The sequence below is a fragment of the Macaca thibetana genome, chromosome 7 (assembly GCF_024542745.1).
Source record: "Macaca thibetana thibetana isolate TM-01 chromosome 7, ASM2454274v1, whole genome shotgun sequence".
Lineage (NCBI taxonomy): Eukaryota > Metazoa > Chordata > Mammalia > Primates > Cercopithecidae > Macaca > Macaca thibetana.
In genome coordinates this window covers 110327822-110346968 of record NC_065584.1, presented here as the reverse complement: position 1 = coordinate 110346968, position 19147 = coordinate 110327822, and the positions used below count along the sequence as shown (strand labels likewise).

At 47.8% G+C, this 19147-nt stretch overlaps 1 protein-coding gene across 4 annotated transcripts in view; it reads left to right on the top strand.

Moving 5' to 3' along the window:
- The window catches only part of GABRA5 (gamma-aminobutyric acid type A receptor subunit alpha5), an 81009-nt gene that overhangs the window by 57791 nt on the left and 4071 nt on the right, over positions 1-19147 (top strand). For all 4 annotated transcript variants that reach the window (XM_050796155.1, XM_050796154.1, XM_050796157.1 and 1 more), the window contains 3 exons: positions 11294-11437; positions 14018-14170; positions 17256-17467. In XM_050796155.1, coding sequence (XP_050652112.1) covers positions 11294-11437; positions 14018-14170; positions 17256-17467 — 509 coding nt within the window. The remainder of the gene's footprint in view (positions 1-11293; positions 11438-14017; positions 14171-17255; positions 17468-19147) is intronic.

Here is a 19147-nt window from a genome sequence, read left to right as displayed (position 1 = left end):
TCCCAGCTCTGTCTTTCCTGTGGCAGGTAAGCCCTGAAACGCAGGTGCTTCTTGCTCTGGAGTTGGGCTCATAGAGGCTTATGCTCCCCGCGTGCATATGCATAACTGAGAGGCGAGTCAGAGATCTGGGGAGAGATTGTGTACATCTGTATACATCACTGTGGGCCTCCCTTGTGGCTCTTTCCCTTCTAGGATTTTGCACCTCACTCTCCAGCTGCTGCTTTGATAGTTCCAGCCTCTTTAGGTTCTTCAAGCTAGGGAGACGGAGGGATCCTATCTGAGCATCAGCTGCCTTACAGCGCTGACCCACAGCGTCTTAAGTGAAAAGCCGTTCCTTCGTCTAAGTGGCAACTCCCGTCCGTTTCTGCTTGTCTTTGCGTCTCTCTGGGGCTTTCAGGGAATAGTTTTTAATCTGACATCCAGAGATAATGGATGTTACCTAATAGCAGGCGTTCTGCCATTCCTGGACGCGGAAGCTGTTTTGATTTCAAGAATTTCGTTTTATATTACTTCCATCATTACAAAGAGAGTTTTGGAATTAGGAGATGAAGTATACGTGATGAGCCAAAAGTTAGGTTAGATGGAAATAATTCAACATTTTTCAAACTATGATCTTTAAATGTATACAGAGATTAAGATACACATTTATTTGAGGGGACCAGTATAATGGAAAGGGACTATCTCTGGGATTTATTGAAATCATTTGCTCCCATTGGGTGGCTGGGAACATCATTACTTGGAACAAAGGACCTCTGAAGATCCCTGAGGCCTTTCATTTGGGAATCACTGATTGATGTCTTTGAAAGAAAATTACTTGTTTACATCCTCAGAGGAAGTGGAGTTGTACAACTTGAAATTATGCCACTCTTTGTATATGAAAATTATGCTTTTGATGTGATCAAAAACAAAACACTCAAAGTCAAAGATGATTATCTTTTTGATCATTGGTTAAGTTCAAGTCAGCATGATACCCAGATGTAATGCTCATGGTGAGCAGGGCAGGTAGAACAAAAGTAAGTTTTGGTAAAGAAAAACTACGTGATGACCTGATTATTTCCTAAATTATCATATTTAACAACGCACCAACTGCAGTTAAATCATTTATCACACTCAAAGTTAAAATACTCATTGAATGAGAACTCTTCACTTTCTATATTCAATCACATAAAATAAGATTTATATTATATATAAGAAATAAAACCAATAGAAGTGTTTCTTGCACTCAGTAGGAGTTTTGAACTCTTATGTCAAATTTATTTTTATCTGCCTGCTACATTTTTTTCTTTTTTGAGACGGAGTCTCGCACTATCACCCTGGCTGGAGTGCAGTGGCGTGATCTCCGCTCACTGCAGCCTCTCCTTCCCGGGTTCAAGGGATTCTCCTGCCTCAGCCTCCCAACTAGCTGGGATTACAGGTGCCCGCCACCATGCCCAGCTAATTTTTTGTTTGTTTGTTTGTATTTTTAGTAGAGTCAAGTTTTCACTATGTTGGGCAGCCTGGTCTTGAACTCCTGACCTCGTGATCTACCCACCTTGGCCTCTCAAAGTGCTGGGATTTCAGGTTTGCACCACTGTGCCCGGCCTGTCTGCCTGCTCTTAAGATTGATTTGATTTGCTTCAGAGGTTGATAATTCATTTATATTTACTGTTAATATTATTACTATGAAAAACAATAAGAATGATTTTATTCATATGTCATGTATTGTGTGTATACTGTTGACCAAGAACTAGAAAACTGTACACACTTCACCTTCCCTCAGTTATATGATTTCAACTCAGTACATGATAATTTTAAGAGAAGAATTGCTATTCAACAAAGATTTTTTCTTTCTTGTCTTTCATCTTTTCGATTTACTAAAAATAGATGCTTGGCCAACTTGTTCACTTATACCATTGGCATCTGAGCATGCAGAGGCTAAATGTGATAGTATAATGAGTTTCAAATTACTCAATTCAACAGTTCTCTGCTATTAGGAGACAAAGGAACGCAATATGTGTCATTATTCTCATGAGCCACGTGCTCCGGTTTCTCTAATGCAGAGCTGAATTAACAGACATTTCTGTTATTGCTATCTCTACGCTCAAGAATGCCAGCAAGTCTTGAAATTAGTCTCAGCTTACAAAAGGATGTTTCTCAGTCCATAAGGAAATTCCTTAAAGATAATGGCATGGTGTCCATTTGGAAGCAAATACTTAAACACGACAAGACTATTTAGGAAAAGAATATATTTAGACTATGTCATTCATTTTATTTGTGGAGTGATTCATTAAATATTAGCTTAAGTCATGAGATGACATCTGGATTCACGAAAATACATACTAAATTAGAACTGGAAGCTTCTTTGGTAGTTATCCAGTGGAGAGAATTTCAGGAAATGAGGGGTGAATCTCACTGGAGTGAGCTGCTATTCCATTCAGACACATGAATTATGCCTGCTGTTGCATTCATCATCCCCAGTTTCTACTGACTCAGGATGAGCGTGGATGACCCAGAACTCAGGTTTCTGAATGCCTCGTGTGAACATGTTACAGTCTCAACACTTGTAGAAACACACTGAAGTTTGAACTGTGTGGTGTCTGAATTTAGATTGTTTCAACAATCACGTTGATGTGCTAGTTACCCTTGGTTGTCACTGGAATCTGAATGTTTGTCTCCTCCCCAAATCATGTGTTGAAACCCAATCCCCAGTGTAGGAAGAAATGTGGCCCTTACAAGGTGATTAGGACATGAGGGTGGGGTCCTCCTGTGTGGGATTAGTGCTTTTATAAAAGAGGCCCAGAGAGCTCTCCCGTCCCTTCTGCCATGTGAGGACAATGAGAAGGCACCCAAGCAGACTAAGACAGTTACCATCTAAGAGGTACTCTGAGTGTTGCTTTAGTCTGGTCTGGCTGTTATAACAGAATACCATAAATTGAGGGACTTAAAAACACCAGAAACTTATTTCTCACAGTTCCAGAGGCTGGGAGGTTTTGGATCAAATTGCCAACAGTTTCAGTGTCTGGTGAGGGCCTGCTTCCTGGTTAAGACAGCACCATCTCACTGTGCCCTCACATGGTGGAATTCCCAGGGGCACCTTTTATAAGGGCATTAATCCCATTCATGAGGGCTCCATCCTTATAAACTAATCACCTCCCAATGCCCCACCTGCTAATGCCATCATCTTGCAGCTGAGGGTTTCAACATATGAATTTTGGGGGGACACAGTTATTTAGTCTATCACATTCTTCCCTTGGACACCCAACATTCATGCTCTTCTCACATGGTTTCAATCCAAAAGTCTAAAGCCCAAAGTCTTAGCTGAATGTCATCTAAACCAGATATGGGTGAGACCCAAAGTACGATTTATCTTTGGGCAGAATTCTTTTCAAGCTGTGAAACTGTGACCAGACGAGTTGTATGCTTCCAAATACAATGGGGGCAGGCAGAGGATAGACATTCCCATTCCAAAAGGAAGAAGTAAGAAGGAAGAGGGGAGGGAGAGGTGCAGAGAAAGACCAGAACCCAGCAGGACAAGTTCCATCAGACCTTAAAACTTGAGAATAGCCCTCCTTGGCCCACGCTCTGCCCTGCAGACCCATGGGGAAAGAGGTCCCTATCTTCCAGTCACACTGGGGCAGCAGCTGTGTCCCAGCACTTTTGCCAGGCAAGGATTGGGCTGCATGACTTTGGGGATCCCCTGCCCCTGTAGCAGCTTGTGCCTGTGCCTGTGCCCCACAGCTCTCTGGGACTGGGGTTCTAATGGCTGTGCTTGGAACCCCGGTGCTTTGACATCTAGGTGGAGGCCATCGTGCCCCCTCTGCTCTGTTGAGTGCAGCCCTCACCACACCAGGGTCCCCAAGAACCCCTGCTGGGGTGGCTGAGGAGTGTGGTGCTGGAGAGCAGGGAGCGGAGCCCAAGAGGTAAGGCAGTGCACATCAGGGCAGGGCAGGGCGCCTCTCCGTCCTGCAGGTACCAGCATCCCTCCTTTGCCTTCTCCCATTGTCTTGCACAGCAGCTCCTGGCTTCTGTTGGGATAGCTGACTAATGAATGTCTTTATTAAATGGTCCTTTGGCCACACCCCACCCCTGGTATTCTCTCCCAAACAGGCTTTCTCATTCCTTTCAAAATAGATAGGTTGAACATTTCCCAAATCTTTAAATTCTGCTTCCTTCCTTTTTTTTTTTTTTTTTTTTTTTTTTTGTCTTTTGTTGTTGTTGTTTTTTGAGACAGAGTTTCACTCTTGTGACCCTGGCTGGAGTGCAATGGCACGATCACTGCAACCTCCACCTCCCAGGTTCAAGCGATTCTCCTGCTTCAGCCTCCCGAGTAGCTGAGATTACAGGTGCCCACCACTATGCCTGGCTAATTTTTGCATTTTTAGTAGAGAAGGGGTTTCACCATATTGGCCAAGCTGGTCACAAACTCCTGACCTCAGGTGATCCGCCCGCCTAGGCCTCCCAAAGTGCTGGGATTACAGGCGTGAGCCACCATGCCCGGCCTGCTTCCTTCTTAACTAACAATTCCATCTTTAAGTCATTTCCCTCTTCTCCCATTTTACAATAAACTATTAGAGAAACAGGCCACTTCAACACTTTGTTTAGCGTATTTCCTCAGCCAATTTTCAACTTCATTACTCCCAGTTTCACCTTCCACAAAAACTGTGAACAGAACATGAACATGGTGCAGTCAAGCTCTCTGCCACTTGGTAACGAGGATCACCTGTCCTCCAGCTTCCAGTAACATGTTTCTCATTTTTTATCTGAGACCTCATTGGAATGACCTTTACTGTCCATATTCCAACCAACATTCTGCTCAGGATTGCTTAGATATTCTCAAAGAAAATGGAGACTTTCTCTACAACTCTCCTCTTTTCTTTCTGGGCCCTCACCAGAGTTGCTGTAAACAGTCCATTCATGAAAATGTAGGCTTCTTCGAGCACACATCTCTTCCAGCCTCTACCCATAACCTGGTCCCAAGGCCACTTCCATATTTCGAGGTATTTGTTACAGCAGCACCCCACTCTTGGTGCCAATTTCTTTTTCTTTCCTTCTTCTTTTTTTTGAGACAGATTCTCACTCTGTTGCTCAGGCTGGAGTGTGGCGGCATGATCTTGGCTCACTGCAACCTACACCTCCCAGGTTCAAGCAATTCTCCTGCCTCAGCCTCCCGAGTAGCTGGGATTACAGGCACCTGCCACAATGCCCAGCTAATTTTTGTATTTTTTTGGTAGAAACGGGGTTTCACCATCTTGGCCAGGCTGGTCTCGAACTCCTGACCTCAAGTGATCACCGCAGCCTCCCAGAGTGCTGGGATTACAGGTGCTAGCCACCGTGCCCAGCTGCCAACTTCTATCTGTGTTCATTCAGGCTGCTATAACAGAATACCAAATGTTGGGTAACTCATACATAACAGGAATGTGTTTCTCACAGTTCTGCAGGCTGAGAAGTTCAAGACCAAGGTGCTAGCAGATTTGATGTCTGATCAGAGTGTGCTTCCTGGTTCACAGACAGCCATGTTCTCATGTGCCCTCACATGGTGGTAGGAGTGGGGGGTCTCTCTGAGACCTCTTTTATGAGGTCTCCCCCTTCATGACCTAATCACCTCCCAAAGGCTCTTACGACCAATCCCATTTAGGATTAGATTTTAACATAAGAATTTTGTGAAAGACACAAACATTCATTCTATAGCAGGTGTGTTAAGCATTCAGCACTCAGCTAGGTGCAGTGAGGATCACAAGCGTGAACCATGGTCTGTTTCCAAGGAGCTCATTATGGGCACATTTGGAAAATTGGGTTAAATGCCTTTGTGCAGTTGAAACCATTTGGAATTCATAGATGGGAATATTTATTATGAGGACCATGCTTTGAGCTGAACCTGGTAGGACTGGAATAGAAAGAGGTATAACGGAAAACAGAACAAAACACAAATGACCACCAATCAGTTGTTAAGGTATTGAAACAGAAGAGAAGCCTTATCTGGGGAAATGACAGGGTAGCATTACCACTCAAACAGGAAGGGTCTTAACTATGAAAGAGTCAAAGTAGCAGGCAGGATATGCAGAAAATTGAGAGTGGACCCCTCCCTTACACCTTATACAAAAATCAAATCAAGATGGATTAAAGACTTAAATGTAAAACTCAAAACTATAAAAACCCTAGAAGAAAATCTAGGCAATGCTTGTCAGGATATAGGCATGGGCAAAGATTTTGTGACAAAAATGTCAAAAGCAGTTTCAAAAAATGCAAAAATTGACAAATGGGATCTAATTAAACTAAATAGCTTCTGCACAGCAAAAGACACGATCATCAGTGTGAACAGACAGCCTACAGAATGGGAGAACATTTTTGCAAGCTCTCCATCTGACAATTGTCTAATATCCAGAATCTACAAGGAACTTAAACAAATTTACAAGGAAAAAACAACCCCATTAAAAAGTGGGCAAAGGACAGGAACAGATAATTCTCAGAAGAAGACATTCATGCAGCCAACAAACATGAAAAAAGCTTAACATCACTGATCATTAGTGAAATGCAAATTAAAACCACGATGAGATACCATCTCACACCAGTCAGAATGGTGACTATTACAAAGTCGAGAAACAACAGATGCTGGCGAGACTGTGGAGAAACAGGAACGCTTTTACACTGTTGGTGGGAAGGTAAACTAGTTCAGCCATTGTGGAAGACAGTGTGGTGATTCCTCAAAGACCTAGAACTAGAAATACCATTTGACCCAGCAATCGCATAACTGGGTATATACAAAGGAATATAAATCATTCTATTATAAAGATACATGCATACATATGTTCACTGCAGCACTATTCACAATAGCAAAGACATGGAATCAACCCAAATGCCCATCAATGATAGACTGGATAAGGAAAATGTGGTACATATACACCATGGAATACTGTGCAGCCATAAAAAGGAACAAGATCATGTCCTTTGCTGAAACCATCATCCTCAGCAAACTAACACAGGAACAGAAAATTAAACACTGCATGTTCTCACTTATAAGTGGGAGCTGAACAATGAGAACAGATGGACACAGGGTGGGGAATAACACACATTGAGGCCTGTGGCAGGGTAGTGTGGGGAGGGAAAGCATCAGGAAAATTAGCTAATGAATGCTGGGCTTAATACCTAGGTGATGGGTTGATAGATGCAGCAAACCACCATGGCACGCGTGTACCTTTGTAACAAACATGCACATCCTGCACATGTATCCCGGAACTTAAAAAAAAAAAGGTAGCAGGCAGGGTGAGTGATGTTTGTTGAAGCAGAGGAAGAATATGCAAAAATCACTATTTGTGGAGCTGAAACCAAAAGCTGGGAATTCCCGTGAAGTCTTTAGAAGTGAGGGAGCAGAGAGCAGGGTGGTGGCCAGATATGAAAAGTAGATGTAGAGGGGAAAAGAGGGATGTAATTCAAAGACAGCAGCTTGATTTTAAGATCAGATGACTTGGGAAATACTGCTTTCCATGAGGAAATTGGAAATAATTGGAAGGAGCTGGTGAATTGAAGGTGAAAAAGCCAATTGGCGAATGAGGGAGGGGTAAGCCATTGTTACATGAGGGATTTCTTCCTAAACACTGCTGGCCTCCTGCCTTGCTTCTCACTGCTGTCTGCAAGGCAGACAGTCTTTTCTGCTGGCAGAGCGACAGTTCTTTTTCTTCTTTCCTGATCTGGGCCCATTAAGTTCATAAACAGTAACAGCATGGTCTCTGACTCTCTCCGTCAGGCCAGTCATGGCCATAACCCTATGTGATTCTGCAAGGTCTTACTGTGGCGCAGTGATGAGAGTGTATCTTCATTGGTACCTGGGCAGACATGTTATCTGTTCATCCCCATTGGCTTATTCCTCTTACCTTCCATTTGATCTTGGGCAAGGCAAAGGGTGTGGCCAAACCCCACTGATGTCATTTTTACTGTCAAATTTAAAGCAGAGATATTGGGTATCCAGTAGGCCATCAGAGATAACATGTCTTTATCCATTTGTGTGTTTCAAAGTTTTACAATTGACGTGTTAGGTGCCGACCTGTTGTTCAGCTCAGGAGGCTGCAGATGGTCTCACTGGGGTGCTGTGACAAGGTCTTGTGCTGTTGTTACTCTGCTCATTCCCGCCCAGGCTTTCAAAGAAGGGGAGGCCGAGGCGGGTGTATCGCTTGAGGCCAGGACTTCAAGACCAGCCTGGCCAACATGGCAAAACCTGTCTCTACAAAACATACAAAATGATCCAGGCATGGTGGCTTGTGCCTGTAATCCCAGCTACTCAGAAGGCTGAGGTGGGAGAATCGCTTGAACCCAGGAGACAGAGGTTGCAGTGAGCCAAGATCGTGCCACTGCACTCCAGCCTGGGCGACAGAGAGAGACTGTCTCAAAAAAAAAAAAAAAAAGAGAAAAAAAGGAAAGAAAAGAAAAAGAAAGAAAGAATGGGAAGCCTAGAGATATGCGTTTAGGTAACTCAAACCCTGTACATTTTCAAATCCCAAAAATTCTAAGAACCTGTTACATTCTAATCTGCATTGTCATAGGCAGCGAACACACAGAGTCACACAGTTGCCTGAGCTTACCAGAGACTGACAAACTGAGTTTGCTTTGGACCAACAATAAGAAAGTAAATTAAAGTAAAAAGACCTTTTCAGATTTGACACCAAGCAAAAATCATTGCCCACACAGTTATGTCCGTTATAGCTGCTGTTGATGACATACCTATTGTGAGTCAGGTGTGTGCTAAATACTCGACATTCACATACCCACTTTGTCACGAACTAGTGAACTAGCAGATGGAGATTATTTTGCCCAATCTACAGATGGGGAAATTGAGGCCGAGAGCTCAAAGAGGTTGCTCAAGGCCACCCTAGTAATGAGTGTCAGGCCCACACTGCCTTACTTCCTTTGTAGTTATTCAGAAGACCCACGGTTTCTGAAAGACCTCGAGAATTTGCGCCACTGCTACCTCCCAGTCAGGATTCGCAAGGCTAGGAGAGGACAGGCAGGGTCAACCCAGGGGAAGAAGCCTTGAGGAAATCGGTAATGAATTTCCAAGTTCGATGCGAGTGAAAATGTTTCAGACCGTCTTGCCTGGCTCTGCTGATGTGTGGTCAGAGGCGGGTGAGCTCTATGTTTCCCAGAGCTCTAAATCAAGACAAATGCTGGCACTGCAACCCTGATTGCCTCATTTACTCTTGTCCCCGCAAAAAGATTGAACGCCACGCTGCTGACACAGAGAAGGAATTTAGTGTTGGTTGCTGAACAGTGGAGCTGAAATGGACACGAGAGGTCATTTATTCCCAGCCTTAATGTGATGAGGAGAGCAGAACTTGGTGATGTCAGCTGACGCACTGCAAGCACACTGTCTCTTGCTGCTGTCATTATTAATGCTGTTGGCATCATCAATATCCATAGGCCATTTAATAGTCACTAGTAGTTTGAAAAACAAGATCATGTGAATTATGATGATGCGTTATATGTCACTCAGTGATTCTAGGTATCTTTCATCCTTACAATGATAATTTCATTGGATTCATTGGTAAGGATTATCATCCAAGCTCTGCCCCCTAACCGTGGAGAAAGGGGCTCACGGGATTTGCTCCCAGCGAGGCCTCAGGTCAGGCTGGCCTCGGCCCCAGCCGGCCTCCCCACAGCTCTCCCTGCTGGCAGTGCTCAGGCACGTGCCCCTGGTCCCGGGTTAGTATGCCACTTGGCCTTGAGCCCAGGAGGAGCCATCAATGACTGTATGCCGTCCCCAGTCCCACCAAGGAAAGTGATGGGTGGGCCGCAGCCTCCACACTCCACGAATCCCATCGCGTCTCACGTCCTCAGTCTGCCTCCCTCCAGGCCTTTGCAGGAGGCACCTCCACCCTCAGACCTCTACCACTCCCAGAGGACCCCTATGTCCTCCTCCCTGCATCTCTCCTTCTCTTCCCTCCCTGCTTCCCTTTCATCCTTGAGCAGATTTGGCACTGAGTTGTCAGGTCCTCATCAGCTGATGAGGGAAGCAGTGTTTCCTGTGCTCTGCACGCTGTGTAGATGAACGTTTGTGTTCTCAGGTGGCCCCTGATATGGTTTGGCTGTGTGTCCCCACCCAGATCTCACCTTGGATTATAATAATCCCTACATGTCAAGGGCGGGACTAGTAGAGGTAATTGGATTATGGGGGCAATTCCTCCATGCTGTTCTCGTGATCGTGAGTGAGTCTCACGAGATCTGATGGTTTTATAAGCGTCTGGCATGTCCCCTGCTGGCACTCCTCTCTCCTGCCACCCTGTGAAGAGATGCCTTCTGCCATGATTGTAAGTTTCCTGAGGCCTCCCCAGCCATGTGGAACTGTGAGTCCATTCAACCTCTTTTCTTGATAAATTACCCAGTCTTGGGTATTTCTTCATAGCAGCATGAGAACGGACTACTACGGTCCCTGACTGTCAGAACTGCCCTAAGCTTTGGGCTCCTTTGCAAGCTTCCAGATTCGTATATTCCAGCCTAGTCACATCTTCTAGAGGCTGCCCACTCTCCTTGGCTTATGGCCCCCCTTACCCCATCCTCAAGCCAGCAGTGGTGAGTGGAGCCCTTTTGTCATGCTTCTAATCTCTCTGATTAGGGAAGTTCTCTGTTTTTAAGGGGGCAAGTGATTAGATTGCACCCCCTGGGAAAATCATATATAATCTTCTGATATTGAGGTCCAGAACCTGAATTCCATGTGCATAGTGTCTTTTGCCAAGTAAGGTACCATATTCACAGGTGTGACACCAGGGGTGCAGGTCCTGCTTGCCACAGCACCTTCACACCCAGGATGGCACGGACAGCAGGTGCCTGCTGGAGAGTGGAAGGCTTGGAGTAGGGAATGCGGCCGGGTGCTGCTTCAGGCACTCCGTGCTTGTAAATCTTGATGTAGGTCATGCAGTCATAGCCAGGGCCCTCAGACATGGTTGCTGTTTTAATCCCATTCTATGATGAAGGCACTGAGGCACAGAGAATAAGTGACCTGACAAAGTCACAGAGCTGGAGGGACCCAGGCAGTCTGGTCTCAGAGCCCACATTCTCACCTGCTGCACCATCGTGCGCTCTGCAGAGAAGCACCACGTACCAGGAAGTGCCAGACAGCAGCCTGGCACCCAGGCCTTTAGACATGGGAAGAAGCTGAACTGCAGTGTCATCTGCCCTGGTCCAACCACCCTATGCATTCTTTAGGTCATGGAACCTTGACTTTTCAAACGTTCTCATCCTCTCTCTTGCTACTTTAGTAAAAGCTTCTGTGTTTTCCAGGCTGCGAATGATTTCATGTTTATGTCACTTCTGCCCCCTCCTCATACAGATGCCTACCCTAATTCTGAAGTCGTCTACGTCTGGACCAACGGCTCCACCAAGTCTGTGGTGGTGGCGGAAGATGGCTCCAGACTGAACCAGTACCACCTGATGGGGCAGACGGTGGGCACTGAGAACATCAGCACCAGCACAGGTGAGGGCTCCCAGGTGCACTCCGGACACCACACCCCCGGAGAGCTCGCTGCTCCCAGCACCCCTCTGCAGGGCCCACGTGGGAGGTGGCACAGCAGCCAAGCACACCCTGTCCTGGACAGCTGTGCTCTCCCTGGGCCACAGCTGTGTGAGAGCTGGCCAAGGGAGTCCTCCCAGCCCGCCCCTCCCTGCAGCGGCACACGGAGGCACCAGCTGTGGCCGGCAGTTGCAGTGGACCTGCTTATATAACACACCCCTAGGCAGGAAAGGTAGACAGCTTCCTACAGATACCCCCAGTTACCTGCTGCCCCACCTCCGGCTTTAAACAGCGCAGAGATTTCCCTGGAGTTGAAGTTGGGAAAGCACAACCAGGCAGCCTACAAAGAAGAGCTGAAATGTACACGAAGGAAGCAGACACTCTCAATGCCAGGTGCCCTGGGCTGGCCTGAGCCCTGCAGGGTCAATATCCCAGCCTGGCTTCCCCGAAAAAAAGTTGGTGGGGAGACCAAAGGAACAGGACACATTGCATCTCCAGAGCCTGCAAGTTCTGTGGCCAGATATCTCCAGGGCAGGCAGGCCCAGCCATAGGGGTCAAGGTCACCAGAGAGTGCCGTGAGCAAAGGAGGGGGTTTTGAGCTCCAAAAAGCTTCTGCAGCCTTGGAGAAAAGCCTAAAGGGAGGCAGGGAGCCCTGATGGCAGAATGAGCTCTAAGCCCCAGAGGATATTTTCAGGGGAGCGCTCTGTCAGCACGGCTGATTGTCAGCACCGCTATCCTTGCAGCTGGCCGAGCACACAGGCCGTTGAGTGCATAGCCTGTTCTGGGTGCACACACAGGCAGTCAGCACCCTGTTGACCCACAGGCCTGCGCACTGGGCATCCCTGGGGGATATGAGAGTCTGGGAGGATGGCTTCACCGTTTGGTTACCACGCTAAAGGGAAAGGCAGAGGGAATGGGCCGGTTTTATGGAAACCAGTGGAAGGTAGCGTAGCAAGAGTTTGGTGTAAGCAATTGCGATGCTGAGGGAGGATATTCCAGTTTGGAACTGTTTCATATAGTTCTTTGAATATTAATAACTGGGATTTCTACTCCTGTTTGCATTCTACAATCTTTTAAAACAAACACGATCGAATTTTCCTACCCTCAACTCAAAAATATAACAAAATGAAAAGAACTACCAGCAAAAGAATTAGAAGTAGGAGAGTAATTTCAAGCCCTACTGTAAAACAGAATGCCATTTCACTTCTTCAAGTGCTAAGAAGACACAGACTTGGATCACTGGTAGAGATCCAGTCCTTGCTACCAACATACCCTTTGCCTCTTCTTTGCCCATTTCTCTCTCTGGTCTTCGAGCCGGCTCTGCTCCCTCACCTGCTGTGGACTACGGGAAAAGTGCACCTTGGCATTGCCGGCCTGTCCAGGCACGGCTGAGATTGTTGGCTCCTCTTGTGTTAGAGGGCAGATTTTGCCACATGTGATTGCTATGGTTCCTTCATCTCCTACATACGACATGTTTTGAGTTGACACTCAGTGAAGCAGCCACAGTGGGCCTTGCTGAGCTGTGGGCTTCCATCCCAATAGTAAACACTGCAACTGTGATGTCAGACTCTTAATGTCCCAACACGCAGTCCCTGCAGCCGCAGACCACTACTGTAACAGACCGGGGCCTGGGCTGATGGAGTCCCCAAGCCTATTCTCCCCACGTTCACAGTGCATCGCAGCTCTCCGGCCACACCATCCACTCCTCACAATTCAGCCAAAGTTTTTTGAATTGCTCTTCCTCCACCCCTCAAAGAACACTTCCCATCTCCCCAGGGAGAGGCAAATCCAGGCAGCAAGAAGACTGGCCCAGCAGGGCTCACACTCCCTGACCACAGCCCCCGACCTCAGCTCCTTACCAGTTCACCATGAGGACGGCATCATTCTCAGCAATGAATGGGAGGTCTCCTCGTGCCTCCCACACAGCCAGGCAAATCCAGAGAAGGCACTGGGGCATCGCCAAGGAAATGCCCCCAATTTCAGAGAACAGGTGACACAACTCTGGTAGGTGGCAGAAGGGATGAGCTGCCAGGACCCAGGGCCTCCTGAGCTGCTGCATCTCACTCTGCACCTGGGACGCAGCCAGCACAGGGCCTGCTGCTGGTGGGAATGGTCGTCTCACCTCCCTGGAGCCTGTAGACTGGAAACAAGAAGGACTCTGTCCACCCTCTGCAGGGCTCTGTGAAATCCTGAGTTATATCCGGGGAGGCTAAATCCTGAAATCCTAATTGCAGAAGCAGGCGAGCGAGTAGGGGGGAGAGAGGCACAGATTGTGACCGGAGATTAGTAAAACAGACAAATCTGATTTCCCCCAGGAAGAGCATCCGTCAGCAAAGGCTCTTCAGAGACCAGGGGTCGTAAGACTTATAAAATGACTGAGAAAAAATTCAGGCATCCTCCTGTGTCCTCTCCTTAACCCAGATCATACAAATGAATGCTTGTCCAGCCTGACAGGGGAGTGGAAGGGAGGCTCCTGGTGAACTCCCTGGATGCAGCAAGCAGAGACTCTAGGGGACTGATGTGCAGTCATTTGCTTATTTGCAGGCGAATACACAATCATGACAGCTCACTTCCACCTGAAAAGGAAGATTGGCTACTTTGTCATCCAGACCTACCTTCCCTGCATAATGACCGTGATCTTATCACAGGTGTCCTTTTGGCTGAACCGGGAATCAGTCCCAGCCAGGACAGTTTTTGGTGAGTGTCCCCAAGCCAGGCCTGGACACTGGTGTTTTGCCACTGACCCTAACCACCCCAAAGCAACAGCAACAACCTCCATGAAACTTCTAGTGCTGCCTCTGTGTTGTGTGACCTGGAAAACATTGACCAATTCATTAAGAATTTAATGTTAAGGATTAGGGTTTAGGATTTCTCTCCAAAGAAGGATTTAAGGAATATCACATGGTCTATTTATAGTTATTTCCTTGCTGAAAAGCCTTTTTGCGTGGTTTGACCTTGCAAGCATGTATCTGTTTTATGTGAGATTTTGCTATTCAGGTTGAGCGTCATTTATCCCAAATGCTTGGAACCAAAAGTATTTCGGATGTCAGTTTTTTTTAAATTTTGGAAGAATTGCATGATACCAGTTGAGTATCTCTAATCTGAAAATCTGAAATGAGCTCCACGGAGCATTGTCTTTCAGCGTTATGTCAGTGCCCAAAAAGTTTTGGAATTTGTAGCATTTCAGGTTTCGGATTTTTGAAATAGGGATACTCAGTCTCTAGTATTTTTGGTTCTCATCAAGTATGACTTTGTAAGTTATCAGGCAGTTTTCTTTGAAATGTGCATGCCACTTTAAAATTAATCACCAAATAACAATCAAAGAGATGCAATAGGAATAAATTAAATCTGTATACCTGATGCAAACCTAGAGCAGCATCATTTTACGTCCCTAAGACATCAGCTAAGTTGGGAGAACTCTAACTCAGGAGGTACCGCGGCTCAGCAGACACAGTTGATCGTCTGAGTCTTAATTACCTCGAAGCTCAGCTGCCTCTGATTCAGGAAGATACGAAAGGCACTTTTGCCAGTCAGTTGTGATCCTAGATGCTCACATCTCTGTAGACTGTAAAGTACGATTCACACATCAGCATTTGCTATTGCAGTTTCCTTTCCAAAGCAGGAAAACGTTAGCATGCGTTTTATCTTAATGCTCCCCCAGAGTGTAGGCTGACCAAGAGCTCAGGGAGTTCAGGAGTGAGGGGCGCAGGGGTGCTCCCGTCTCCTCATCACTCTGCCTCCAGCCAAGAGTCCAGCTTCACTTGCCAAGCCCGAGCGAGCGTCAGGATTGTTTCAGGAGGGTGTGGAGGTTGGCTGGTGACCAGGCCGTGCTCCCCAAGTTAATGTGCCTCATGAACTCTTTAGGGGAATTTAGTTGGTAGGCAGAAAGAAAGCGGGCAGGGGATTGCCTGTTACTGTCGGGGTTTTTTGGCAGGGAGTGGAGGGAGATGCATGTTAAGATATTAAAGGCCCAAGAAGAAGACTCAAGAGGCTTGTTTAAGATCCTGCACAGAGCTCTTCCCCCTCAACACAGTGATTAACTGGATTTCTAAAAAAAATCAAAGATCTCTATTGATTCCTTTGGCAGTGTTGATTTCACGCAGGGAATGGCGTTCACTGTGTACTTGTATTGCTGTGAAGGATGGCGTTGAATGAAACCCCAGGCATACTACGTGTCCTTGGTGCTGTGCTGGTCTCCTGGGACTGCCCTAACCAAGTCCCACACACTGGGGGCTTAAACAGCAGAAATGTATCAGCTCACACTTCCGGAGGCTGGAAGGCTGGGATCAGGGCGTTGGCAGGGCTGGCTTCTCCTGGGGCATGCAAGGGAAGGATCTGTTCCCGGCCTGTCTCTTGGCCTCTGGTAGCTCTTTAGCTCATGGCAGCATCACTCCAGCCCTCCCACGGCATGCTGCCTGTGTGCATGTCTGTCTCCAAGGTTCCCCATTTTATAAGGGCGTCAGTCATAGCAGATGAGGGTCCACCCCAGTGACCTCATTTTAACTTAATTACTTCTTTAAATACTGCATCTCCAAATAAGGCCATAATGTAGAGTACTGGAGGTTAGGACTTCAACATACGAATTTTACAGGCCCACAGTTTTTAGTTACACCCCCATCGCCCACACAGGTGCATGCTTCTGCAGAAGGCAGGGCTAGCAGGTGGAAGCTTTGTGAACCGCGAGAGTCCACAGGCCTGGCTCCCAGTGTGGGTAGTCTCACCTCCTTGCTGGCAAGCTTGGGCACCTTGCTAACTACTTCCAAATCTTCAGGCTCCCCAACCTGCCAAACAAGGATACTGACACCCATCCAGAATGCAGCTTAGACCAGAGTCTGACACTCAGCGGACCCAGTAGCTGGTGCATAGTCTGCCAGTCCTAAGGAACGTCCTCTTCCAGGGATCCAGCCTGGCTGTGTGGTCACTGCAGAGTTTTCCTAGTGGCCACAGGCTCCAGGCACAGCAGCCTCCAGGGGACACTGTTCCCGCTTTGAGGGACTGACATGCCCAGACCCAGATTCAGATATGGCGCTTCTGACAAGTCTGCAGTCAGGTGAAGGTCTGTCTTCCCTGTTTGCAGGGAGCCGTCTGCTTCCGGGTGCCTAGTAAATCACTGGGAGGCACCTGCTGGCTGCGGTGTGAATGTGACTGTCATTCTGCCTTGGATCTTGCCTTCGTGCTACAGAAACACATCACTCGCTCTACGTGTCTTTGTGGAGCACTGGCTGTTTGCCTGGCTTTGTTCATGGCAGTGGGAGCCAAAATCAGACCGCAATCCCTGCCCTCCTCAGTTCATATTCTAAAGGGAAGGGACAGTCAAGACACGGAGCGTCAGCAGTTGTCTGTCTAAGTGCTGTGAATCTGTTAGGTGTTAGCAAAACAGTAGAGGAAAGCGCAGGCTGGGATTAAAATCACCAGTCCCTTGGGAGGCCGAGGCGGGCGGATTGCATGAGGCCAGGAATTCGAGACCAGCCTGGCCAGCGTGGCGAAACCCCGTCTCTACTAAAAATACAAAAATTAGCCAGGTGTGGGGATGCCTGCCTGTAATCCCAGCTACTCAGGCAGCTGAGGCACGAGAATTGCTTGAACCCCGGAGGCAGAGCTTGCAGTGAGCCGAGATCACGTCACTGCACTCCAGCCTGGGCAAGACTCTGTCTCAAAAAAATTTAAAAAAAATCACTGGTCCCCTTTGTGTCTATCATTTTGGGCATGTTGTACTGGGGTCCTGGGTGCCGGCACTAAACCCTGTTTCCGTTTTCCACTCTGCCCCGCCTGACCCCCGCAGGGGTCACCACGGTGCTGACCATGACGACCCTCAGCATCAGCGCCCGGAACTCTCTGCCCAAAGTGGCCTACGCCACCGCCATGGACTGGTTCATAGCCGTGTGCTATGCCTTCGTCTTCTCGGCGCTGATAGAGTTTGCCACGGTCAATTACTTTACCAAGAGAGGCTGGGCCTGGGATGGCAAAAAGGCCTTGGAAGCAGCTAAGATCAAGGTACTGACTGTTTCTCCTCCCTTCTTCCAGGTCCCCTTGACAGAGAAAGTGTGCCCGATTCTATCCAAACATAAGACAAGGTGCTGCTCTTTCCTCCCCGGCAGGTCCCAAATGCTCCTTCCCTTATACTCAAGGCCCTCACCAAGTCTTACTGACAACAAGTCCAATTTCACTCCAGCAAAAGGCGACAGGATGTGAATGGCTTGGGCCTGTTTCTATTCAAGCCTGTTATTTTGGCAGAAGTAACTCCTGTCTCTTAAGGGATGACACGTCTGGTTTTAATTGTGGAATCTGTTCTTCTGCTCGTTTTTTCCCCCTTCACCACGCAGGCTGTCCTCTTCAGGTGGCCTCAGGTCGAGAAGGGGGCGCCGACGCAATGGAAGGAGTTCATCAGCAAAGCACACCCAAGCCCCGCTGAGTCCATGATTTGACCCCCTTTTACCAGGCACATAAATTGTTGTGAAAGCATTACTCTGTTCAAAGCAAAGCACCATCAAGTATTGAAAGGGTGATTTATGCCCAAATCTTAAGAACATTTGAAGAAAAAAGATTTACCAAGATTCCAAGCTGCATTGTTTCCTTGGGGAGATAAGAATAGCATTCATGGACAGTAAATAAAGCAGCATATGGTGAACTGCTAATTTCACCACACAGAAAACAAACACACACATCTCTGTGAGGAGAGAACAGGAGGTCAGAGCCATCGGGGTGACCTGAAAGTAAAACTTAATCTGTCCTTTGGAAAATCAGCATGAAGGGAGTCTTGGAAGGCATTAGAGAGGCCTCGAAGTGTAAGTCCCGACCTCCCAGCCAGGGACCACAAGCCAGTTACAGCAGAGCAGGAGGCCCTGGTTCTACCGGGAGAACTGCCTCCATCCCATCCACAGCCCTGTGCTTGCTCTGAGGGTTGGACTCTGCTGTCAGGAGTTCTGGCCTGACCTCGCCATTGTGCCTTCACTATTTCCACGTGCCAGGAGTCCCTCCCCTGCTGGAGTTTCAGCATAGAAGCCGCACTTCCGAGCCTAGCTCCCTGGCTGCGGGAAGGCCTGGCAGGACCCCTGCTGGGTGCTCTCATGGAGGGAGGAAAGGAGGAGCTGGAGGAAGGGCCTCGGGCGTGGGTGTGCTTTGAGGGCTGGGAGGAGGGACAGGAGTGATCTGACCGCACTGGGTGATAGGGACTGGGGAGCTGGGAGCAGGCTGTTCTCAGATGATGGAAGTTCTTGGCCGACACGTTTGAACTTGTTCCTGCAGACCAGGGGGCCAGAGAAGGTGCTGTGCGGGGAGGAATGAGAATGGAGTTTGGGGAGATGGGGCTTCCCAACACTCCGCACTGTGTTGCTGGAAGGTGCGTGTGTGTCACCTGCCTGGGACATAGACGGTGCATGAAGGATAGTGGGCTGGAGCCTGGTATGAAGTCAGGGAGCAGCCAGAAGTTCCTGACAGTCACCAAGGTTGTCGGGCTCATGCCTGTGAGTCCAGGAGGAACATGAACCCCCGGTGAACGGAGAGAGCACGCATGTGGTTGGGTGGTGGTGTTGGGTGTCGCCATCACTGGCTAATCTAATCGCCGTAGATCTGAATTCTGAATGGAGGGTTGGAGGGAAGAGAGAGGATGAGGGTGACCTGCATTGTCTCATTCGACGAGAGTGAGGGTCTTCTAGAATAAGCAGCATGCCTCAG